The sequence below is a fragment of the Bos grunniens genome, chromosome 2 (genome assembly GCF_055505025.1).
Source record: "Bos grunniens cultivar Pamir isolate PY7600 chromosome 2, Bosgru_T2T1.0, whole genome shotgun sequence".
Taxonomy (NCBI): Eukaryota; Metazoa; Chordata; class Mammalia; order Artiodactyla; family Bovidae; genus Bos; species Bos grunniens.
In genome coordinates, this window is record NC_141166.1 from 110,482,606 (window position 1) to 110,506,794 (window position 24,189).

The following is a 24,189-nucleotide window of genomic DNA, read 5'->3' on the forward strand; positions in this document are numbered from 1 at the left end:
AACATATCCTTTGGAAAATGTAATTAATGCTAATATATTTTAAAACTGACCCTGAATAACCTTCTCTTGATTTTTCTTTCTTTCTCTTTTGAATGGTAGAATTCTGGTACAGCTCAGGTTTTCAGCTTAGTAGCAGAGCGCAGAAAGAAGTTTCAAGAGATCATCAATCGCAGTAACAGTGAAGCAAATCAAGTGGTTCGTCCTAAAACTTCAAGTAAATGGTCTGCACCTGGTTCAGCTCCACAGTTAACTACAGCCATTTTGGAAATTAAAGAAAGTATATTGTCTTTGTTAATTAAACTTCACCACAAACTCTCAGGAAAACAAAATTCCTACTATCCTCCTTGGCTTGATGACATAGAAATTTTAATCCAACCAGAAATTCCTAAATATAGTCATGGAGATGGTATAACTGCAGTAGAAAGAATTTTACTAAAAGCTGCATTGCAAAGCAGAATGAACAAACGCATCATTGAAGAGATATGTAGAAAAGTGACCCCTCCTGTACCACCCAAAAAGATTACTGCAGCAGAGAAGAAAACACTGGACAAAGAAGAAAGGTAATTTTTATTTTTAGTGCTTTAAACTAAAGTATGATGCAGTTGAAGATTTTATATTACCACCCCCACCCCTACTTTTGGTCATCTGAGGCTAGCTGTAATCATAACTGAATAGTTTGTAAGAAGAGGGGAATCAAAGATAGTCAGTGCTTGTACGTTTAGCATGCTTGAATTGGTTGAGTTTCTGTTCAGTGGCTCAGTTGTGTCCGACTCTTTGTGACCCCATGGACTGCAGCAGCGCGCCAGGCTTCCCTATTCATTGTCAGCTCCCGGAGCTTGCTCAGACTCAGGTCCATTCAGTCGGTGATGCCATCCAACCATCTCATCCTCTTGTCCCCTTCTCCTCCTGCCCTCAATCTTTCCCAGCATCAGGGTCTTTTCCAATGAGTCAGTTCTTCACATCAGGTGGCCAAAATATTGAAGTTTCAACTTCAGCATCAGCCCTTCCAATGAATATTTCCTTTAAAAAATATTTAGGAAATAAAAAAATTTAGAAGAGGACTGATTTCCTTTAGGATTGACTGGTTTGATCTCCTTGCAGTCCAAGGGAATCTCAGGAGTCTTCTCCAACTTCACAGTTCAAAAGCATCAATTCTTCAGCTCTCAGCTTTCTTTATAATCCCATCTCTCACATCCATACATGACTACTGGAAAAACCATAGCTTTGACTAGATGGACCTTTGTCAGCAAAGTAATGTCTCTGCTTTTTAATATGCTGTCTAGGTTGGTCATAACTTTTCTTCCAAGAAGCAAGCGTCTTTGTATTTCATGGCTGCAGTCACCATCTACAGTCATTTTGGAGCCCTCCCAAATAATATCTCTCACTGTTTCCATTATTTCCCCATCTATTTGCCATGAGGTGATGGGACCAGATGCCATGATCTTAGTTTTCTGAATGTTGAGTTTTAAACCAACTTTTTCACTCTCCTCTTTTACTTTCTTCAAGAGGCTCTTTAGTTCTTCTTCACTTTCTGCCATAAGGGTGGTGTCATCTGGGTATCTGAGGTTATTGATATTTCTCCTGACAATCTTGATTCCAGCTTGTGCTTCATCCAGCCTGGGACTGACCCTGACATTAAATTACTACTCTAAACCTGTAGACCCCTTTGGAAAAGTTGCTGTTATTTCTGTGGGGAACCTAATAATTCTCTTGCTGTTTTTTTTTTTTTTTTTTAAGTATTAATTCAACTTTAAGATCTTCCCTGGTAGCTCAGACAGTAAAGTATCTGCCTGCAGTGCAGGAGACCCAGGTTCGATCTCTGGGTTGGGAAGATCCCCTGGAGAAGGGAATAGCAACCCACTCCAGTATTCTTGCTTGGAGAATCCCATGGACAGAGGAGCCTGGCGGGCTATAGTTCATAGGGTCACGAAAAGTCAGGTACAAGTGAGCAACTAAGCATGCATGCGCAAACCTGTAGACCCCTTTGGAAAAGTTGCTGTCTGTTACTACTGTGGGAAATCTAATAATTCTCTTGTTATTTTAAAAAAATATTAATTCAACTTTAAATGATAGTAGAAAATAAAAGAAAAATTTTAATAATCCTTACTTTAACTATGGACATAATGTGATTTTTAATTTTGATTCTGATTGTTTTGTTTTTGCTCCCTGCATCTGTAATTGTATAACTGGATTTGTTTCTAGCTGCATGAAAGCTTTTAAGTTACAAATGGTTGCTCAAACTCCTGCTACTGTTGTAGCTTCCTCCAGCTACTATTTGGGGCCCCTGGATCATATATCCTCAATATGAGGATTAGGAGAATATGTTGCCTCATCAATTTAGGGACAACGCCCCTTGTCAGCTCGAAAGTAGTTATGGAATGAGAACGACGCCCCTTTTCCCTAGGCAACATAATTCTCCTAAAAGAAAAGGGGGGAATGAGAGTGTCAGTTCCTAGGCAGGTTGATAGGGAGTCTAGGGGTCCCCAAGGAGAGAGGGGTCTAGAATTCTCAAGGAGGAAGAAAGGACAAACTTTTTTTCTTTCTCCACATTCCTTAGGATTATATACCAATAATGTATCCTGCCTAAGGACAGTCTTTGGATTCAACCTTCTGTTATCTTAAAATGTTTATTATGGGAGTAGACCTGGTCTTTACAAGGATGTATCTTGCCTGAGGACAGTGTTAATCTTAAAATGTAAATTATGGGAGTAGGTCTGATGAGGTCTTTACAACCTCCAGATATTCTTTGGATTATATAACTTCATTGTTAACACTAGCAAGGGGGTACTCTTTTTGCTCCCTTCTGATGCCTATGTCAGAAGCTTTCTCTGTCTCCTTTATACTTTAATAAAACTTTATTACACATACACACACACACACACACAGAATTTGTTTTAGTTTCTTCTAGTGCTTTCCAGTCTTTCCTATATATGATCACAAATTGTTAAACAAGCAGTGTTTTAAAACTTTGATGGTTTTAGCTTTTGAAGATTTAAGTTGCTTTTAATTTGTTGTTGAATCATATTTATAAAACCTCTCCATTTTTCTTTAGACAGTGTTCTGTTTACCAAGATAAAGGAGGATAGGTGGCTCAGGATTAGCGGTAAAATTGACTTGCTCAGTTTTGTATGTTACTGAGTTTAAGGAAGGCATCCAGGTGAAGATGTTCAGTTGGATACAGGGTTAGAGACTTAGGTGAGAATTCTGAGTTAGAGCTACAGATTTAGGCATATAGGTAATAGAGCCTTGTATATGGAAGAATATGGACAATAAAAAGATGAGAACACTTGGTATAAAACTCAAGGGAAAAACATAAAAGAGATTAACTGAGGAAGGAGCACCTATAAAGGTGACTCAAAACGGGATGGTTAGAGTGAAATAAGAGGAAAACTGCAGAGAATGGCATTAGAGAGGCATAAGAGGAGGAGATTCAGAAAGGAAGAAAGATTGTTAAATGTTACAAAAGTTTAGTTAAGATTGGCAGTCCCATTTGATTAGTTAGGAGGTCATCCTTTGGTAACTGTAACAGAAGCAGATTTAATCATACATAGCTGTTCTTCATTTTTGCCGTTATTTTGTTACAGATAATTTACAATAAAAGTATACACAAAACTTTTATTACATTAAAAATTTAGGAGAATTCTTATTTCTCACAGTACTTTATAAATAGAAGTTGTTATATAATAACCTAATTTAGGTGAAAGTCCATTAACTTTGAATTGGTAGACACCTAGAATTTAATAGATAAAATTGGAAAGTTAAAAATGAGGTACATTTTTTTTGTTGTTAACTAAGGTTAGTCCTCTTCTAAATTGGTCACCTTTTGTTTTGGTTATAGAATAATGTCTATCTATTTTTTCAGGAAGATAAAAACATTCAGTGAATCAAAACTTATTCTATTTGGTTAAAGGCATTTTGTAATTATTATTCGTAACATATAGATACTAGAGGACATAGTTCAGATGCTATTTTTTTTTTTTTTTTTACAAAGGCTCTAATGCTTTTGTAATAAATAGTGACCTAAAAATTTAAGGCTTTTTTTGTTATGGGCTTGTTTCCTTTGAGCGATGGTAGTATTGACAAGGACTTGAAACTAATTCTGTAGCAGACAGGTAACGATTAAAATGAATCAGTTTGAATCTCGCTATGTGGCTCACATTTTTTTCTCAATTTATTTTGGGTTTGGGGTTAAATGTTTTGGGTTTGGGGTTTATTGTAATAAAGGCAGAATAGTTTATGTACACATAATGATCTATTCCCAGGTACCTCAGCTGTAGACAAACTTGACATCACTTTCATAATAGATTGATGGTAGTTTAATCCCTAAGTCATGTCCGATGGACTATAGCCCACCAGGCTCCTCTGCCCGTGGGATTTCCCAGGCAAGAATACTGGAATGGGTTGCCATTTCCTCCTCCAGGGGATCTTCCCAACCCAGGGATCGAACTCGAGTCTCTTCCATCTCTTGCACTGGCAAACGGATTATTTACCACTGCACTGCCTGGGAAGCCCTCATAACCGATTAACTCCATAGAAAACTAGGTACAGATAGAAAACTCTAGAAGGTTGTAACCGTATGCAACCTTAGTATGTCCACTTCTTAGGTCATAATGGAAAATTGCTGAGTTGTATGAATGTGCTAGAACTTGTGTCTTTTTGTTAATGGTCTTTATGCACATTTATGTCCAAGTTTAGAAAGGAATAACCTAAATTATGAAAAAATTCACAAGGGAAAAATAACAACACTCCTTTTCTAGAAATCATAGACAACTACTACAGAAATGCATTGTTAAGAACACAATTTAGCCAGTTAGAATGGCTGCGATCCAAAAGTCTACAAGTAATAAATGCTGGAGAGGATGTGGAGAAAAGGGAACCCTCTTACACTCTTGGTGGGAATGCAAACTAGTACAGCCACTATGGAGAACAGTGTGGAGATTCCTTAAAAAACTGGAAATAGAACTGCCTTATGATCCAGCAATCCCCCTTCTGGGCATACACACTGAGGAAACCAGAATTGAAAGAGACACGTGTACCCCAATGTTCATCACAGCACTGTTTATAATAGCCAGGACATGGAAGCAACCTAGATGTCCATCAGCAGATGAATGGATAAGAAAGCTGTGGTACATATACACAATGGAGTATTACTCAGCCATTAAAAAGAATACATTTGAATCAGTTCTAATGAGGTGGATGAAACTGGAGCCTATTATACAGAGTGAAGTAAGCCAGAAAGAAAAACACCAATACAGTATACTAACGCATATATATGGAATTTAGAAAGATGGTAACAATAACCCTGTATACAAGACAGCAAAAGAGACACTGATGTATAAAACAGTCTTTTGGACTCTGTGGGAGAGGGAGAGGGTGAGATGATTTGGGAGAATGGCATTGAAACATGTATAATATCATACGTGAAACGAGTCGCCAGTCCAGGTTCGATGCATGATACTGGATGCTTGGGGCTGGTGCACTGGGACGACCCAGAGGGATGGTATGGGGAGGGAGGAGGGAGGAAGGTTTAGGATGGGGAACATGTGTATGCCTGTGGCGGATTCATTTCGATATATGGCAGAACCAATACAATATTGTAAAGTTTAAAAATAAAATTAAAAAAAAAAAACAATTTAAAACGATACCCATTTAATTTTCTTATTTCTGTTGAAGTCACCTGGTGTGTCTGAGTCTCTGCTCAGAGTCTCACAGACTAAAGTGACAGACATAAGTATCTATAATTTACAGTAATTCCAGAACAGAAATGAATTTTATTAAAAAAATTTATTATTTATTTTTGGTTGTGCTGGGTCTTTCATTGCTTTTCTAGTCCAGAGGGTAGGGGCTGCTCTCTAGTTGTGGGTCATGGACTTCACATTGTGGTGGCTCCTCTCGTTCTGGAGCACAGGCTCTGGTGCATGGGCTTTAATAGCTGTGACTCGCAGGCCCTGGAGCGAGGGCTCAGTGGCTGTGGCACAGGGGCTTAGTTGCTCTGCGGCATGTGTACTCTTCCAGGACCAGGGATCAAACTCGTGTCACCTGCATTGGCAGGCAGAATCTTATCCACTGTGCCACCAAGGATATCCTCGAAATGAATTTTAATACCAGTGCCAATCAATTTTCTTAGGAAAACCTCAAATATAATTGATTGGCACTGGTATTAAAATTTATTTCTAGGACTTCCGTGGTGTCACAGTGGATAAGATTCTGCTTGCCAGTGCAGGTGAGATGAGTTTGGTATTTAGATTTGTTACTTGAAACAGTATTTTGTGAACTTGTATATTCTAAATGTAAATGTACATGTACATATTTAAAGGTCAACTGTAGAGTGCATAACTCATTGTTTTAATTAAAGAAACGGTGAAACTTACTAGTTTATAAAGGAGTAGTATGAAGACCAAACACATATTCTATCACTGCTGCTGCTGCTGCTGCGTCACTTCAGTCGTGTCCGACTCTGTGTGACCCCATAGATGGCAGCCCACCAGGCTCCACCATCTCTGGGATTCTCCAGGCAAGAACACTGGAGTGGGTTGCCATTTCCTTCTCCAATGCATGAAAGTGAAAGTGAAGTCACTCAGTAAGTGTCCGACTCCTAGCGACCCCATGGACTGCAGCCTACCAGGCTCCTTTGTCCATGGGATTTTCCAGGCAAAGAGTACTGGAGTGGGGTGCCACTGCCTTCTATCACTGCTATTATTATTTAAATGTTTTTGGAGGTCTCCTAGGTCTTTGAGCATCTATAGTACATTTTTGTTTGTTTCTGTTTTTTCCTTAGTGACAAATTTTAGTCCTTTGATAATGGGTTTAATTTTTAAAACCTTTTTATTTTGAAGAAATCTTAAACTTAAGCAATGTTTCAAGGATAATCCAAAGAACTTTCTGGATCATTTCAGAGTAAGTTGTTTTACAGTGGAATGTTTTAGTGTAATACTTTAGTGCATAGTTTTTAGAAATAAGGGCATTTTCTTATATAATCACAATATACCTTTCAAAATAAAGGAATTAGCATTTTACTTAGTATGATAAAATCCTTAGATCCCAAGTTTTGACAGTTGTTCCAGTAATGTTGGTTATAGCAGAAAGATTCTGTCCAGAATCACTCATCATATTTTGTTGTTGTATCTCTTTGATTTCCTTCAGTATGGAATAGTCTTCCCCTTTTCCTTTATTTTCTTGACCTTGGCACTTTTGAAAGTTACAGAGCAGTAGGCACTGTAGAATATCCCTCAATTTGGGCTTGTCTAGTCTTCCATTATGCTTGGATTTGGATGATACATCTTTGAGAACAATATCAAAAAAGTGTTGCTGGGGAGTTCCCTGGTGGTTTAGTGGTTAGGATTCTCGGCTTTCATTGCTGTGGCCCAGGTTCAGTTCCTGGTTAGGGAACTAAGATAACAGCCCATGTGGCCCAGCCGAAAAAAAAAAAAAGGCAGAGGGGGAATGTTGCTGTTTTGTTTTGACTGCATCCCATCAAGTTGTCACATGATTTTAATTTGTTTCATGACTACTGATTAACTTTGATCACTTGATTATGGGGGTATCTATTAGACGTCACTGTCAAGTTACTCTTTGTAAATATCCTCCCCTTCCTCACCTTTGTAATTAGTGTGTGTTAATAATTTGTGGAGAGATACTTTGAGATGCTGCAGTATTCTATTCTTCATCATTTCAGTTCATTCATTTATCTGCTTGTATCAGTTTAGAGTTACAGATTTCTATTTTACTTTATGAGCTATAATCTGTTCATTACTCATTTTGATGCTCAGATTGTTTTAGATTTGACCAGTGGGAGTCCCTCCAAGCTGGTTTCTGTATTCTTTGTATTTCTCTCCCCATCATTCTTTGAGCATTTTCTTATTTTCTGGTCTAAGAAGATAGCCCAGGTTCATCTTGCATTTTATATTAGACATTTGTCCAAAGAGTCTTGGTTACTAGTAGTAGAGAATGTTACTTAGAAACCAGTCTATGCACTCATTCTAATGAGCTCATTCATAGACTCTCTTAGTGGGCAAAAAGTGTGTGCACAAGAGTGGGATATAGTGAGGGGAGAGAGAGGTATTAAAAACTATGACTGTGAGTTCTACCTGATAATCCCAATTCTAATCCAACACCATAGGATTTATTCATCTTTTCTCTCTTTTCATAATTACAATCTCTAATCCCACAGTGAGAAACCTGACCACTATAATCCTTTAATAGTATTAATTTTTTTATTAGTTCCCTCATATGTAACCAATTTCTTATAACTTTTCCCTGCATGAATGCCCTCCTTTGCCAGGCTGTTGGGTCTTGACACCCTGTCCTAGGCCACAGGCTTCCTGGGGAAGCCTATCTCCTGTCTTTATTAGTTTACTTTTTTTTTTTTTTATACCTAGGTTACACTCTTTTCTTTTTTTTTTTTGCAGTTAACCTCAGATTAAAATGCTCTTTGGAAGTAGATAAGGGATAATTAATAAATAGAATAAAAATTTATTGATTTTCTTTTACTTCAAACAAAATAAGCCAAATTTGTACTATTGTGTAGTAGAAACTAGAAAACTTCCTGGCTTTTTGTTAATCCTCTTTTAGGAGAGACCTTTTCTTAAGGTAACAGTAAATCTGACTATTTTTACCTTTTAGATTCTATTCATAGCTTAACATAAAAGTTTCTTCTAGCAATGAGCTTGCTATTATTTGTACCTGGGGTTAAATTATGAGTTTTAGCTAAAGCTCTTCTTGGTCTTGCAATGAACTGACATATACTTAGGAAATTGTGTAGTTGGAAAATTTTTTGTCTACTTAAATTATTATTTCACATTTTAAAGTAAATTTTTTCTTTAATTTTTACCTGTTTACACCTAGTGGTTTTCAGACCATTTTAAAGCAGCAGAATCCTTAAAGGACAATAAAACTTTACATGAAATTTAAAACATGGTACAAAAATTTGGTTGTTCTTAACTGTGTGTCAGGGACCCTTTCATACATTATATACTCCTGAAAGATAGTAGATACGTCTTAAGTGTGTCTGGTACTTAATACTTTATTTCTGTTTAATCTAGGCGACAAAAAGCTAGAGAAAGACAGCAGAAATTGCTTGCAGAGTTTGCATCACGACAGAAAAGCTTCATGGAAACTGCCATGGATGTTGGTAAGTCAAAATTTATTCGTTTAGAACACTCATACTTACAGCTATTACCATAGTACTTATCCAGTCCAATCATCCATCAGTTTTTAACATTATAGACAGATGATTTCTGGTCTTTATTTAAACAGTGGAGTGATGGAAGATCAGACCAAGGTGGTCCATTCTGTTGTTGAGTTAGCTGCAGTTGTTAGAAAGTTCTTGATGGTAGTAATACAGTAGTATTCTGCTGCTCTCTTCTCTTAAACTGCCTTTTAGATTTATAAGGTTCATCAATACGAACTTACTTATTCTGATTTTTTCCTATGAAATTCTTCTAAGATCCTTAAAATAGTTTTCAGATACTTTGAGTTTCTCTTGCTGTTTATACGTTCACTGTTTCTTAAAATCAGGTGCACCTCTCATTTCCATTAGGATTAGTATTAGCCTTTTACAATGAGAGAGGATGCCATTTTCCTGTGTGATAGTAGATTGCTATGAGTAATCTTTTACAGACGTAGGAGATATAGATTAACTCTCGATTAATCTGTCTTCAGTTAACAGTATACTCCTTTCCCTGATTACTTCTTGCATTTCAGTGATTTCCCTCTCTCTTTTTTTCAATTTTAGACAAAAATGCTGAAATAAAATACAAGAATGTATGTTCAAACATGCAAATACATTCTCATGCACATAAGCACACATAACTGATGTCCAGAAGAGGAGGGTCAGTCCAGATTAAGCATAATGTGTTATAAACCATCAACAGTGGAGTTTATGTACTTTGATGTAAAGTATACTAAATTCTGTTTGTTGGATTAACCAATAGCAAATCGGTTGACTTTCTTGTATGAAAGATGACAGTTTAGTTCATGATACTGCTTTTCCTTTTTCTATGTTTTCTCTTCCTCCTTCTTTCCAAAAATGGATACTTAAAATTTTTTGGTTTTTACACATTAAAGATAATGTCTATTAAGTGTTCTATCTATAGCCAGTTTCTTCATATCTCTTCATATAAAATTAACTAATAAGCACCCCTATCTTTCATTTTTCTTTTCATCATCACTACCTTCTGCTTTTTAGAAGTTACATGTTTTCTTTTTCAACATATCTTTTTATTTATTTATTATTTTCCTTGTGCTGGGGCTTTGTTGCTGTGTGCTGGCTTTTCTCTAGTTGCAGTGAGTGGGGTCTGCATTATGATGCCTAGGCTTTTCAGTGTGGTGGCTTATCTTGTGAAGCGTGGGCTGTAGGCACACGGACTTCCGCAGGCAGCCTCAGCAGTTGCGACCTGGCAGGCTCCAGAGCGTGGATTCCGTAGTTCCGTTCACAGACTTGGTTGCTCTGCGGCATGTGGAATCTTCCTGGACCAGGGATCAAACCTAAGTGCCCTGCATTAGCGGGTGGATTCTTATCCACTCTACCACCAGGGAAGTCAACTTGTTTTCTTTTAAATTAACATTGCCAACATTTTATTTTGCAGTTGCAGTCAAATCTTCCATTCAAAGATTTATTCTAAATGTTGAAAAACATTCAAGATAACTTTTTGAATGCTGTTGACTTCAGGGCTAAATAATAGCCTGCTGCTGCTAAGTCACATCAGTCGTGTCCGACTCTGTGTGACCCCATAGACGGCAGCCCACCAGGCTCTCATCCCTTGGATTCTCCAGGCAAGAACACTGGAGTGGGTTGCCATTTTCTTCTCCAATGCATGAAAGTGAAAAGTGAAAGTAAAGTCACTCAGTTGTGTCTGACTCTTCACGACCCTATGGACTGTAGCCTACCAGGCTCCTCCGTCCATGGCATTTCCCAGGCATGAGTACTGGAGTGGGGTGCCATTTCCTTCTCCAGTGCATGAAAATGAAAAGTGAAAGTGAAGTCGCTCAGTCGTGTCTGACTCTTCACGACCCTATGGACTGTAGTCTGCCAGCCTTCTCCATCCGTGGGATTTCCCAGGCATGAGTACTGGAGTGGGGTGCCATTGCCTTCGAATAAATAATAGCCTAGTATTCATTTATTTTTTTTGACTCCAGTGACCTGACTCCTAGACCGCATTAAGGAGATTGTATTTAGTAAATAGCCTCTTTTCTTACAGTCTTGGAATTGCTTAAACTATATCACCCTTTACTCATTTCTATTTGTTATATTGTCTTTTGTTTTTCCTGAAGTTTCCAACTACCTTTTTTTCTAACTGATATGCCTTTATGATATCCCTGTTATTCTGCCCACTTAATCATACTGTCCTTTACATAGAATTCTGTTCCAGTCTGGTCCATTTGCTCCGTAGGCATGCTGTACAGCTATTACCTTGGAATTTTCCTCTTACAGGGTTCATCTGGTGTTTCCTGCATCTTATCTCTTTTTGGAGGTCTTGTTTTATTGGAGTGCAAGTATATTGCCAGAAATGCTTGTGCTGGAAGTTAAACTTTCTGATTCTTTTTATTTCCAGATGGGACCCTGGTTTGCTCTCATGCTTGATTGTTTGTTTGGATGAATGCAATACACCTGTTAATACACATTTTTTTTTACACCTGATAAAGGACTACTCCCTTGTCTTTTACCATTAATTTGATAAGAAGTGTGATGGTAATTCGGAGAAGGCAACGGCAACCCACTCCAGTACTCTTGCCTGGAAAATCCCATAGATGGAGGAGTCTGGTAGGCTGCAGTCCATGGGGTTGCTAAGAGTCGGACACGACTGAGCAACTTGACTTTCACTTTTCACTTTCATGCATTGGAGAAGGAAATGGCAACCCACTCCAGTGTTCTTGTCTGGAGAATCCCAGGGATGGCGGATCTTGGTGGGCTGCTGTCTATGGGGTCTCACAGAGTCGGACATGACTGAAGTGACTTAGCGGCAGCAGCAGTAGCAGTGGCGGTAATTTGATTCTTATTTCTTTGTGAGTTAACATTTTTTTCCCTTTCCTGTGACACTTTTATAACTTTGATTCTTAGAGATACGAAGTTTTATGATATGTATCTAGGTGGATCTTTTTCATTCTCCTTAGTACTTAATGGACCTTTTCAGGCTGAAAACTCGTGTATCAGAAGCTCTGAGAAAAATATTTCCTATGATTTTCTTGACAACTAGTATAGCCACCTTCCAAGATGACCCTCCATGATCCATACTGCCTAGTTTTTATGCCCTGCGTGCTCTCCTCTGATGTTGTGTTAAAATTGGTATTCATGATCACTGGGGCATGGCAGAAGTCATTTCTGAGATTAGGGTATGAAAGATATGGTGCCTTCTATCTTGACTGCTTTTCTGTCTCTCAAATTACGTATTCTGGGGAAAGCCAGCTGCCATGTTGTTAGCAGTCCAGTGGAGAAGCCTATGTGGGTAGGGACTGAGGCCTCTGGCCAACAGTCCTATAAATGAGCCTGGATGTGAATCTGCTAGCCCCATTCAAATTTTTAGATGGTACTGTCCAGCTGTTTGTTTAATAGCAGTCTCAGGAGAAATCCTGAGCCAGAACCATCAAGCTAAATTGCTTGCAGATTCCTGACCCTCAGAAAACTATTGTTTTAGGCCACTGAATTTTGGGTAATTTGTTAAACAGCAGTAGAAAACTATTACAATACTTTTCTCCATATATTTTCTTTATTCTCTTTGATGGGACTCTGATTATTTGGATATTGGATCTCTTAGATTGATGTTTTAATCTTCACTGTCTTTTTTATATCTTTTTGCTTTACATGCTTAGAGGTTTCTTCTCTTTAGTATCTTGGTCTTTGTCAGAAGAATTTGTTCTAAAATCTTTCTGAATGTGTTAGCGCTCTCTCAATTATCCTTTATCCTTCTGAACTGCTTAGAAATTTAAGTTACTCTTTTATGTTGTTAGTTTCCTTCGTTTGCCTGATAATTCTTGATTCCTCTGGAAAGATCGTCTGTTACCCTGCTGAGGCCTAAATAGGTTTGATCCTAGTAATCCTTTTTAGCCAATGTATGGATGAGGCGGGTTGACTCTCAGACTTAGATCTGGGTGGGAGGATTGCCACCTACTCTGTTTGGGCCCTCAGACATTAACACTCAGTTAGAAAACCCTCTTACTCTCCAAGCAGCATGTTCAGTTCCTTTGGAGAAAGACAGTCATTTTTTTGTCTCCTTAGGGTAAATGCCAAATTACCTGAGTGCTCTATCAGTCAAAGTTGGGGAGGGAATGGGGTGCTGAGTAGTGAAGTTTTGTACATAGACTTCTGATTATTCTGCTTTCAGAATCACTTAATACTTAACTTAAGACTCCTATCCTCTGCCTCACTGACTGATTCTGAGCCCAGATTTGACATTCTTCTAACGGACCTATCAGTTCTTCCTTTCTATAACTTTCTCATAATACATACGTGGTTGTAGCTATTATGATTTTCTTGCATTGTCAGCGTGTCTCCATCTCCTCTAATCTTTTAGAAATTTTACTGACATCTCTTATTTGTTGGTTGGTGAAACTCTTTCATGACACCATCGTTTTTCTGTATTCTTATGGGAATATTTCTTTATGTATATCTTTGCTTTTATTTCAGTGATTTTTTTTAAAAGGAGTGGAGATAAAAGTATGTGCTCAGTCTTCAGTCTTGATTAGCCACTCACTAATATTTGCTATTATAATGTATAAAGTTAAAATTTCTGTTATTATAAAAGCATTAAATTTTTATTATGGAAACTTAGAAAACACATATAATCAAAAATAAAATAATACTATATTTTTACTATCAGATTTCCTAATCTAGGCTATATCCTTACAAATCTTTTTCTGAGTATATTTGTGTGTAAAGGTATTTTTTAGCCAAAATGAATTAATTTCATACATGCTGTTTATTCTTATGAAAAATTTCAAATATACAGAAAAACTGAAGGAATAGTATTACAAATTACCATGTACCATGTCACCTAGTTAACACTTTTCTTAATTTGTTCTTTCACTCACTCTCTTCCTCTACTAGATGAAGTAAGTTATAGACATCATGATACTTTACTCCTAAATACTTCAACATACATGTCCTAGGATTTAGAATATTCTCCTACTCAAGCACAATACACCATATGTAAGCAAATTACTTTTTCTTTCCAAGTAAAGAAAATAGCTTCAAAATACCAACCTGGGTATTATATTAAACAATGAAATCGTTGAATTAAAATTTAAAAAATTTAAAATTGTTTACAGACCATTTTATCCTTTGGTAATTCTACTAAGGGTAATAGTCAAAAGCTCTGTGTTCTGAAGTCACTTGAGAGCAGCATTTTTGGGGGAGTTAATATAATGGTTTGATAAACAGTTTGATTTGTTTCTTTGCAACCTTAGGAGCTAAGAAAAAAAGCTTAGTGAATACTGTTTTTAGAAATTGTTTTTATCTGTTGCCTCCCACTCCCAAATGAGATAAAAACAATTTTCTGAGGAATTGATTAAGCAAAGTATCCAGAAGAGGTTAGGTAGTATTGTCTTGAATAGGAGAATGGCCACCTCATTCCCTGAGCAGACACGAGAGGAGAGGGAAAGCGTGGATGGAGATAGAGGTAAGTTCCTTTAGGGGTAGGGAAAGTGGGAACTTCAGGTGATCACTCAGTTGCTTCAGTTCACAGGGCCAAGTAAAAGGTGAGTCTTGCTGAGTGAAAAGAATACCATCTGAAGTTTGGAGAAGTTGCTAATGAAAGTGGGAGATGTTGCTCATCCAGGCTGAGTATAAAAATTGATAAGCAATACTTAGGGTCCAGTTATGTTCAAGATCATAAATTCAAATGTCATTAGTCTGCAAAGTTATTGACTTTCTGTCCTAAATCTTACTACTTTTTGGAAGGTTTGATCTTTTTTTGGCAGTAGCCAGGGCACAGGAACAACAATTGAGGGATCAGGCAGACATGATTGCTAGCAAACAGAGGCAATTCACAGAAGCCATCAGGATAAAGGGCTCCGCTCTCTCCTAGTCCTGGTTCTTGCATGCTGCAGTGGTGACAGGTGAGGTAATAGAGATTCATGAGCATTTGGTTTATTTATGTTGATTATGGCCATGCCAGTGGGATTCTGGACCATTCAGATTTGTATATTCCTTTTATTTATAACTCATTCCCTTCCCAGAGAGATCTATTTGACCCCCTAAAACCTGTTTGAGATCTTATTTTCATACTTTGCTCAAGATAAAAATTGCAGTTATACGTCTCACTGCCTCTGATTACTCTCCCCGTTTACATGTGACATATATATTGTTATTAACACATGAAGCAGGGTCCACACCTGAGATAATATTTATCTTTAATATAGACACAATTTAATCTCAGTCCAGTCCTCTGCTTTGTCAGATGCCTTTTGTCTTTTGCCTTATTTCCCATCTGTGTTACTCATGTAAGCATTCTGTAGTTGTTTCTTTCTTATTTTGGCTTTATTTTTGTGTGTGAGAGATCTTCTCCTAAGATTTCTAGTCTTGTAACTTAGTATTTAAAGTATTTCAAACTTATAACATGCAGTACTTTATAAATCCTCAAATCAGTATTGTACATTAGTAGGTAAAAAATTTAAGGACACTTTTCTCTCTGAATGCAACAGATTTCTACTTTGTGATTAGTATTCTTACTTCTCTGTTGATAATTCCTTTTTGCAGTTATCAAGTTTCCTATATGAAAAGACTCAACCTCTGCAGTTCCTTCTCTCCTGATCACTGTCCCCCATTGTTTATTTTTACTCGCCATCTAGGTATAGACGTCATGGGCTTCCCAGGTGGCACAGTAGTAAAGAATCTGCCTGCCAGTGCAGGAGGTGCAAGAGACATGGGTTCAGTCCCTGAATTGGGAGGATCCTCTGGAGCATGAAGTGGCAAACCACTCCAGTATTTGTGCCTTGAAAATTCCATGGACAGAGGAACCTGGGAGGTGGTCTATAGTCATGGAATCACAAAGAGTCGGACATGACTTGAGCACCATTACCACCACATGTGTAGAAGTCAGGATGTTAGACCTTGATTCATTAAGGTTTATCAGACAGATACGGCTGAAATCCAACATAGTTGTTCAAGGGAGAGTTTAGATGCTTAATATAGAGTAAGAATGTATTTTGGAAGTTATTTTCTGATCTTGAAGTGAAAGTTGGTCAGTCATGTCTGACTCTTTGCAACCCCATGGACTGTACAGTCCATGGAATTCTCCAGGCCAGAACACTGGAGTGGGTAGCCTTTCCTTTCTCCAGGAGATCTTCCCGACCCAGGAATTGAACTAGCGTCCCCTGCATAGCAAGCAGTTTCTTTACCAGCTGAGCTGTGAGGGATCTTAAACATACAACATTTAATTGTACAAGTTATATGGTACAGAAAAACATGAAGAAGGATGAATTTTATCCCTAATCTCACTATCTGGAAGACATATGTATTACAGATGATACTGTGTAATACAATTTTTTATCATGTCTTTTTGCTCAACATTTTAGCATAAACATGTTCCTATATTATTATTAAAATTCCTAGTAACTGTGGTTTTACTTCATTGGAGAGGTAGCATGTAGTGGTTATGATCATGGACTCTGGAGCATTACTGCCAAGTTCATATCACAGCCATTCCATTATCTGGAGTAATTTACTCTCTGCATTGGTTTCCACATAGTTAAAAAGAGATCATTATACTACCTACCTCATAGGGTTGTGGTGAAGATTGAATGTAATGGTATACATTTCAAACATTTAAAACAGAGTGCTTGGTGCGTAAGTGTTTTTAAGCATTGGTTATTACTATTATTACTTTTATTCTATAATTTATTTAATCATTCCATCATAATTGAACTTTAGTTTTTTAAAAAATGTAATTATTATAAACATTGTGTAAACAAAACCTTTTCTGTATTTGAGTCTGGGTCTAATAGTATGAATTTGGGGGGATGATGATATATATATATATATATGTTAACTATGTAACCAGCGCTGTGCTAAACACATTCTGTTTATTGACTTATTTGTCTTGATAGACACATGAGATAGATGGCAGTATTCCATACCTAAATTTAAGTTAAGAAATTTGTCTGAGGTTATACAGTAGTAAATGGTGGAGTCTGGGCTATTGATCAACAAGCTTTGCCTACTCTTTACTATTTCTCATATGTGAAGCAAACTGAGGAGAGTGAAGTCTCTCCCCTACTTACTCCCCCAAGTTGGTAGCCTGGGGACAGAAAGGGACAGTTATGAAAATAATTGCAAAGTGAGAATTAATAGACTGATGATTGATTGATTGAGGCTTAAGGTATAAGATAGAAGGATAGTCATTGTGTTTAGCAAGTTTTATTTATTTTTAAATTAGAATGAAAAGAATACTTCTTTTCAAATAACTGAAACAAAAATCCTTGGTGTGACTCTATTAGTCTAGCCTGATTATAAGGTTAGTTCCACTCCAATCATATGAATCAAAAGTGGTGATGGTATGATTCTCTAAGCAAAAATTTAGTCCTGCTGTTAACAGATGAGATAATAAATACCAAGTAGATAGGCTTCCCTGGTGGCTCAGATGGTAAAGAATCTGCCTGCAGTGCAGGAGACCCAGGTTCTATCCATTCAATCCCTGGGTTGGGAAGATACCCTGGAGAAGAGAGTGGCTACCCACTCCAATATTCTTGCCTGGGAAATCACATGGACAGAGGAGCCTGGCAGGTTAGAATCCTTGGGGGAGTCACAAGGAGTCCCACATGGCTGAGTGACTAACACTTTCACTTCAGATAGAAATAGTAACTGTCTACAGTACCCATCCTTTAAGATTTCATTTGGAAAGTGGGGTAGTCCAAGCTTGAGCTGGCATGTGTCAGGATTTGGTTGACTTGTATTGTTGTTAGTTATGGAAGGAGCTGTTTGTTTCATTATTTAATAATACAGTTTAATTTGAGGTTTATCCTTTCATTTTTTTTTAACAATTTACATAAGAAAAAGAGAGGGTTGGGGATATAAATATATATATCGAAATATAAAAATATTTGCATCCCTAGTGTCCCCTTCTTAGGGGACACTTCTTCAGCCTTGCTTTCTTCACTCAACGTTATATCCTGGAGATCCTATCATGTAGCGTATAGAGATATTCTTTATTCTTTTTTCTACCTGTATGGTAGATTCCCACCCCCACCTCCCCCATCAATAGTTTATGCAAATGGTCTTCTATTATTGGACATTTGGGTTATTTCCAGTTTTTTGCAATATAAGTTGTACTGCAGTAAATATCTTGTGGCATGTATCTTTATATATTTTGGTAATATATATGTAAGATACATTTCTATATATGGGATTGCTGGGTCAGGGTAAACACACATGTAATTTTGCTGCTGCGTCGCTTCAGTCGTGTCCGACTCTGTGCAACCCCATAGACGGCAGCCCACCAGGCTCCCCCGTCCCTGGGATTCTCCAGGCAAGAACACTGGAGTGGGTGCGTGAAAGTGAAAAGTGAAAGTGAAGTCGCTCAGTCTTGTCCGACTCTTAGCGACCCCATTGACTGCAGCCCACCAGGCTCCTCCATCCATGGGATTTTTCAGGCAAGAGTGCTGGAGTGGGGTGCCATTGCCTTGCTACATATTGCCAAATTACCCTTTTAAGGGTTGTACCATTTAGTATTCCCATCAACAGTGTGTCAGAACAGCAATTTACCTACATCCTTGTCATTCGAATATGTTGTCAAACTTTTGTATTTTTGCTAATCTTGTTGGTGAAAAGAAGTGGTGTCTGGTCTAGTTTTAATTAGCATTTCTCTTATTATGAAAAAGGATGCTCTTTACATCTTTAACTGCTTCTTTTTCCCTGACACTTTTTTTTTTTTGCTACTTTAGAGTTTGGTTGTAAACTAGCCTCTTTTATATTCTTATATTTTCTTGGAATCAGGCACGGTTGTAGACTTGCTTTCTTTTAGGTAAGACCAATCTGCTTGTGGCGTTGGAATGCGTATAGTGCACTAGTCCTGTGTATCTATTGCTGTTGCATCTATGTTATTATTTTATAAATTACTATAAACTTTGCTGTGTCACCTTGTGAAGTTCTTATTCTCTCAACTGAATAGAAATGAATTGAATTTATTTTCACTTAAATTAGAAAGCGGATCTTGTTGAATAGAATACTTTTGTATGTTGGTTGTTCTGATCATAAATTTGTTCACTTTTAAGGGATAGTGCTGTATCTGTCATTTTAAGTCAGTCATCTGTGATGTGGTGTATTAAAAAATACAACCCACAAATATAAATTATGTTTTGGTTATTTGTTCCATAAATAAAACACGCACTGATATCAAGCCAAAACATTTAAAAATGTATATGCTTAACATATACAAAGCTGTATGAAAGCAAAGCTGATCATTTCTTCCTACCTTCTCTTTTAAACCTCAACCGTTTGGGATAAACCATTATAAATAGGCTTTCTTGCTTCATATGAATACATATAAAAATTATAGAAATGGATTTTGTTTCTATTTGTCTTTCCTGAAATAAAATTTTACTATATATAATGCTATGCAGTTTGCTCTCCCCAGCCCCCTCCTTCTTTTTTTCTCCAAGAGGCAGAGCTTGTGGGATCTTAGTTCCCTAACCACAGATTGAACTGCCACCTGCATCAGAAGCAAGGAGTTTTAACCACTGGATCACCAAGGAAGTCCCATGTTTCCTTTTTAAAATAATTGAAATATAGTTGGTGTACAGAAGCATATTAGTTTCACGTCTGTGTATGTGTGTGCATGCTCAGTCGCTCAGTCATGTCCGGCTCTTTGTGACCCAATGGACTGTAGCCCGCCAGCTTCCTTTGTCAATGGGATTTTCCAGACAAGAATACCGGAGTGGGTTGCCGTTTCCTCTGCCAGGGGATCTTTCTGGCCCAGAGATTGAACCCACATCTCCTGTGTCTCCTGCATTAGCAGGGAGATTCTTTACCACTGAGCCACCTGGGAAGCTCAGTTTCAGGTGTACTACTTAGTAATTTGGTATTTGCATACATTATGAAATGATCATAATGCTACCCAAATGAGACAATCAGCATCCATATAAGCAGTAATTGATCATATTAATATTATATACCATTGATACGATGTTGATGAGAATGGTACTCTACCTTAGTGGTCCTCCTCACTTACAACCATAACCTCAGACTAATCTTGAGAAACATATCAGGCAAGTTACAGTTGAGGAATGTTATACAGAATACCTGATCAGTACTCCTCAAAACTTTTAAGTTCATCAAAAACAACAGTTTCTTGAGAAACTGCCACAACTAAGAGTAGACTAAGGAGACATGACAACTAAATGTAATACGCTGTTCTGGATGGGATCCTCAAAAAAAAAAGGGCATTAGGTAGAAACTAAGGAAATCTGAAGAAAATATGGACTTTAATTTATCAGTATTATATCAATAAAATTGCTCAATAATATATCAATATTAGTTCATTGTGACAGTCATATCATGCTAATGTAAGATTTAAGGGGAAACTGGGTGTGAGGTTTATGAAAACTCTTTGTAGTGGCTTCAAAACTTTTCTGCAAAACTAAAATTATATTTAAATGATATATTTTTTAAAAGGAATGAAAAGTCCCTCTCTATACCAAGTTAAAAAAAAAAAACAGAGGAAAGCAAGAATGTTAGTAGTAAAAATGATGACCAGATCAGGACAGTACTGTACATCTTTACCAGAATTAATGATATTGCTCTGCAGGAGTTTTGCAATTGTGGCCATTGTCACAGGCTTCTTAGTGGAAAGCAGTAGTGCCAGTAGCATGTTTAGTTTATGAGTAGTAATTCACCTAGTAGGATCCGAGCAAATACTCAGTTGTAGTTAAAAATTAAAGTGTATTATATGTTCCTAAAACCAAGGATCAGTTTATGCAGTAAAGAAGATTCTCTGTGCCTACTCCTAGGCTGCAGACCACACTTTGCCCTGTGATACTTTTTTTTTTAATTGGAAGATAATTGCTTTACAATATTGTGTTTGTCTCTACTGTACATCAACATGAATCAGCCATAGGTATACATACGTCCCCCTCCCTCTTGAATCTCCCTCCCACTTCCCATCCCATCCTACCCCTCTGTGTTGTCACAGAGCACCTGGTTGGAGTTCCCTGCGTCATACAGCAAATTTCCACTGGCTAGCTATTTTATATATGGTACCATATGTAAAATGGTGCTCTCAGTTCATCACCATATTACCATATGGTAATGCTGCTCTCAGTTCATCCCAGCCTCTCCTTCACCCACTGTGTCCACAAGTCTGTTCTCTCTGTCTGCATCTCCATTGCTGTCCTGCAAATAGATTCCGCATATATGCGTTAATGTACAATATTTGTTTTTCTCTTTCTGACTTACTTCACTCTGTCTAACAGGTCCTAGGTTCATCAACTTCATTAGGACTGACTCAAATATGGTCTTTTTATGGCTGAGTAATATTCCATCGTATATATGTACGATAGCTTCTTTATGCATGAACATGGATTGTTTCCATGTCCTAGCTACAGGGAACATGTGTCTCTTTCAGTTATGGTTTTCTCAATGTCTGTGCCCTGTAGTGGGATTGTTGGGGTATATGGTAGTTTTATTTTTAGTTTTTTAAAGAATCTCCATACTGTTCTTCATAGTGGCTGCATCAGTTTACATTCCCACCAACAGTGCAAGAGATTTCCCTTTCCTCTAGATACTTGTGTTTTGCAGTTGTCTGTTCCCAGCGTAGGCATAATGTTTCCAAGCAAAAACATATTTCCCATGGTTCTGAGGGCACTAAATATATCATCCCTACATCATTTTCCCATTCTTTTCTCCTTTCATCCACAAAACTCCATAAACACAAAACAAAGCATGTTCCAAGAATGATCTGATGGTTGGTTGGGACTGGCCTGAGCTGGTAGGACAACTGGGCTCTGTTCCAGGTGGGCTGTCTCCTTCTCCAGTAGGCAATCCCAGACTTATTCTCAAATAAGTGGTATGATTGAGAGGGAGAGATAGATACTAGGGGAGAGCTACTGAGGGAGAATATACAAGACCACTTTAAGCTTTAGATCTCTTCATTGGCTTATTTAAAATTTCCATTAATTTTGAGCATTATCCAAAGTTCTATTTTAGGTTTCACCCCTTTTCCTCTCAGTCTTAATAAATATCTGATATATGTTTATCTGCATGAATCTTATTAAAACATATATAAACTTGACACCTTTCTTTTTCTATTTCTGTCTTTTTTTTTTTACATATTTATTTAGATATGCCTCCATCTCTTAAACATGCCGTAAATCATTTCTGCTTCTTTGATCTTCCCAATCTCCTCTACTCCTTTCTTTTGCCACTATGGATGCCTCTATGAATTTTTATCTGAAATGGTTATTGACTCAGTATTTTATTTCTTGCTGTTAATGACATATCACCAAAGGATTGCTGTTATTTTCTATTATAGTTTTGTTTTATTATATGTATGGTCATATAGAAATGTTTATCCTACATAAATACATATTGATAATTATTATCACTAAAATATAATCACTACAATTAAAAGAAAAAAGAAAAAATTTTTTACCCTTTTATCTCCTAGTAAATATTGCCATTTCTTTACAAGAGCTGCCATGTTATTATAAATTTTCCCTCTGAAGTGCTTCAAAGAAAACTAAAGCAAATGACCTCCCCCTTATTTCCTTAAATTATAATATTAAAACAATATTTTTAGATACAAATACCTTTGCATCTGTGTTTTTTGTTTTAATTTTACGTATGATACAACATTAGAAGAGTTGTTTTAGTCTCTAAGTCACATCCAACTCTTTGTGACCCCATGGACTGTAGCACACCAGGCTTCTCTATCCATGGGATTTCCCAGTCAAGAATACTGGAGTAGGTTACTATTTCCTCTTCAAGGAGGTCTTCCCAACCCAGGAATCGGAAGTCTTTCATAACATCCATTCTTTGTAATTTTGTCTTTTATGAGAAAACATTTTATTTTGGTGAGATAATTTTCCCATAGTTTTATTACTATATAATTTATTGATACTGAAGTTCCAAATTATTTGAGCTTGATTTTTTTTCATAATTTTATTAAAGAGAGATTTTCTTTTCAGGAATTAAGATTGCAACTTTTTCTCCTCAGATTCTCCAGAGAGTGATATTCCTATGGAGATCACCACAGCAGAACCTCAAGTTTCTGAGGCAGTATATGATTGTGTTATTTGTGGACAGAGTGGGCCCTCCTCTGAAGACAGACCTACGGGATTGGTTGTCCTGTTACAAGCATCCTCAGGTAAAAATCAAAGTAATTTTTAGTGGGAACATTTTTAGAGATGAAGTATTTGCAGCAGATTAGTAAATCCCTCAAATAAAAGCTAGATTTTTGTTTAGGTATAACTGCAGATCTGTATAGCAAGGATCTTTATAGGTTTTTTTTTAGCAAAGATTCTTAATCTGGTTTATCTCACTTTCTTGGAGTGTTGAAAGAAACATTTAAGAGAGATCTCTCTGTATGTTACATAGTCTTTTTCTTTAGAGTATGATGGAATCTTACCAATGCTGGGTGGCCAAAAACTGAGTTCATCTTTCTTGGCAACTTGATTGTTCTAATATCTAGAAACATTTAAGTCCAAAAATAGTCAGTTTAAATATTTTAATTATATAAGACATATTCAGGTTGTTTTGCCCTTGTTTCTTGAGCATAGAAGCAGTCACTCTTGTAACAGCCTGCCAATTGACGTTTGCAAATCTTAGAGTTAAAATAATGTTTTTAAAAATTTGAAGGATTTGTCTGAATATTCTCTATTCTCTGCCATACTGAAGTATTTTGAGGTAGTGATAAATATTACACTCCAGTTCCAATGAATGTATCCTTTTTCAATAAGAGTATGTGTGAAGTGAAGTAAATAAAAGACTTACATATTTCTCCAGGGCATTTTTTTTTCTAGGGTGTTTACTCTGAATTAGTAGAGTAGAAAGAGTTAGATATAAGAAATTCCTCAGAATTCAGATACAGGTTCAGTTCAGTTCAGTTCAGTCCAGTCGCTCAGTCATGTCCGGCTCTTTGCAACCCTGTGGACCAGAGCACGCCAGGCCTCCTTGTCCATCACCAACTCCCAGAGTTTACCCAAACTTCATGTCCATTGAGTCAGTGATGCCATCCAACCATCTAATCCTCTGTCATCCGCTTC

At 37.2% G+C, this 24,189-nt stretch overlaps 1 protein-coding gene across 12 annotated transcripts in view; it reads left to right on the forward strand.

Annotated features, from left to right (window-relative positions):
* UBR3 (ubiquitin protein ligase E3 component n-recognin 3) overlaps positions 1-24,189 on the forward strand; it is a 205,024-nt gene that overhangs the window by 109,899 nt on the left and 70,936 nt on the right. For all 12 annotated transcript variants that reach the window (XR_015147496.1, XR_015147497.1, XR_015147498.1 and 9 more), the window contains 3 exons: positions 100-560; positions 9,042-9,130; positions 23,142-23,291. Coding sequence is in view for 8 of the 12 variants with exons in the window: in XM_086357128.1 (XP_086213254.1) it covers positions 100-560; positions 9,042-9,130; positions 23,142-23,291 (700 nt within the window). In the remaining 4 variants the exon portion in view is untranslated. The remainder of the gene's footprint in view (positions 1-99; positions 561-9,041; positions 9,131-23,141; positions 23,292-24,189) is intronic.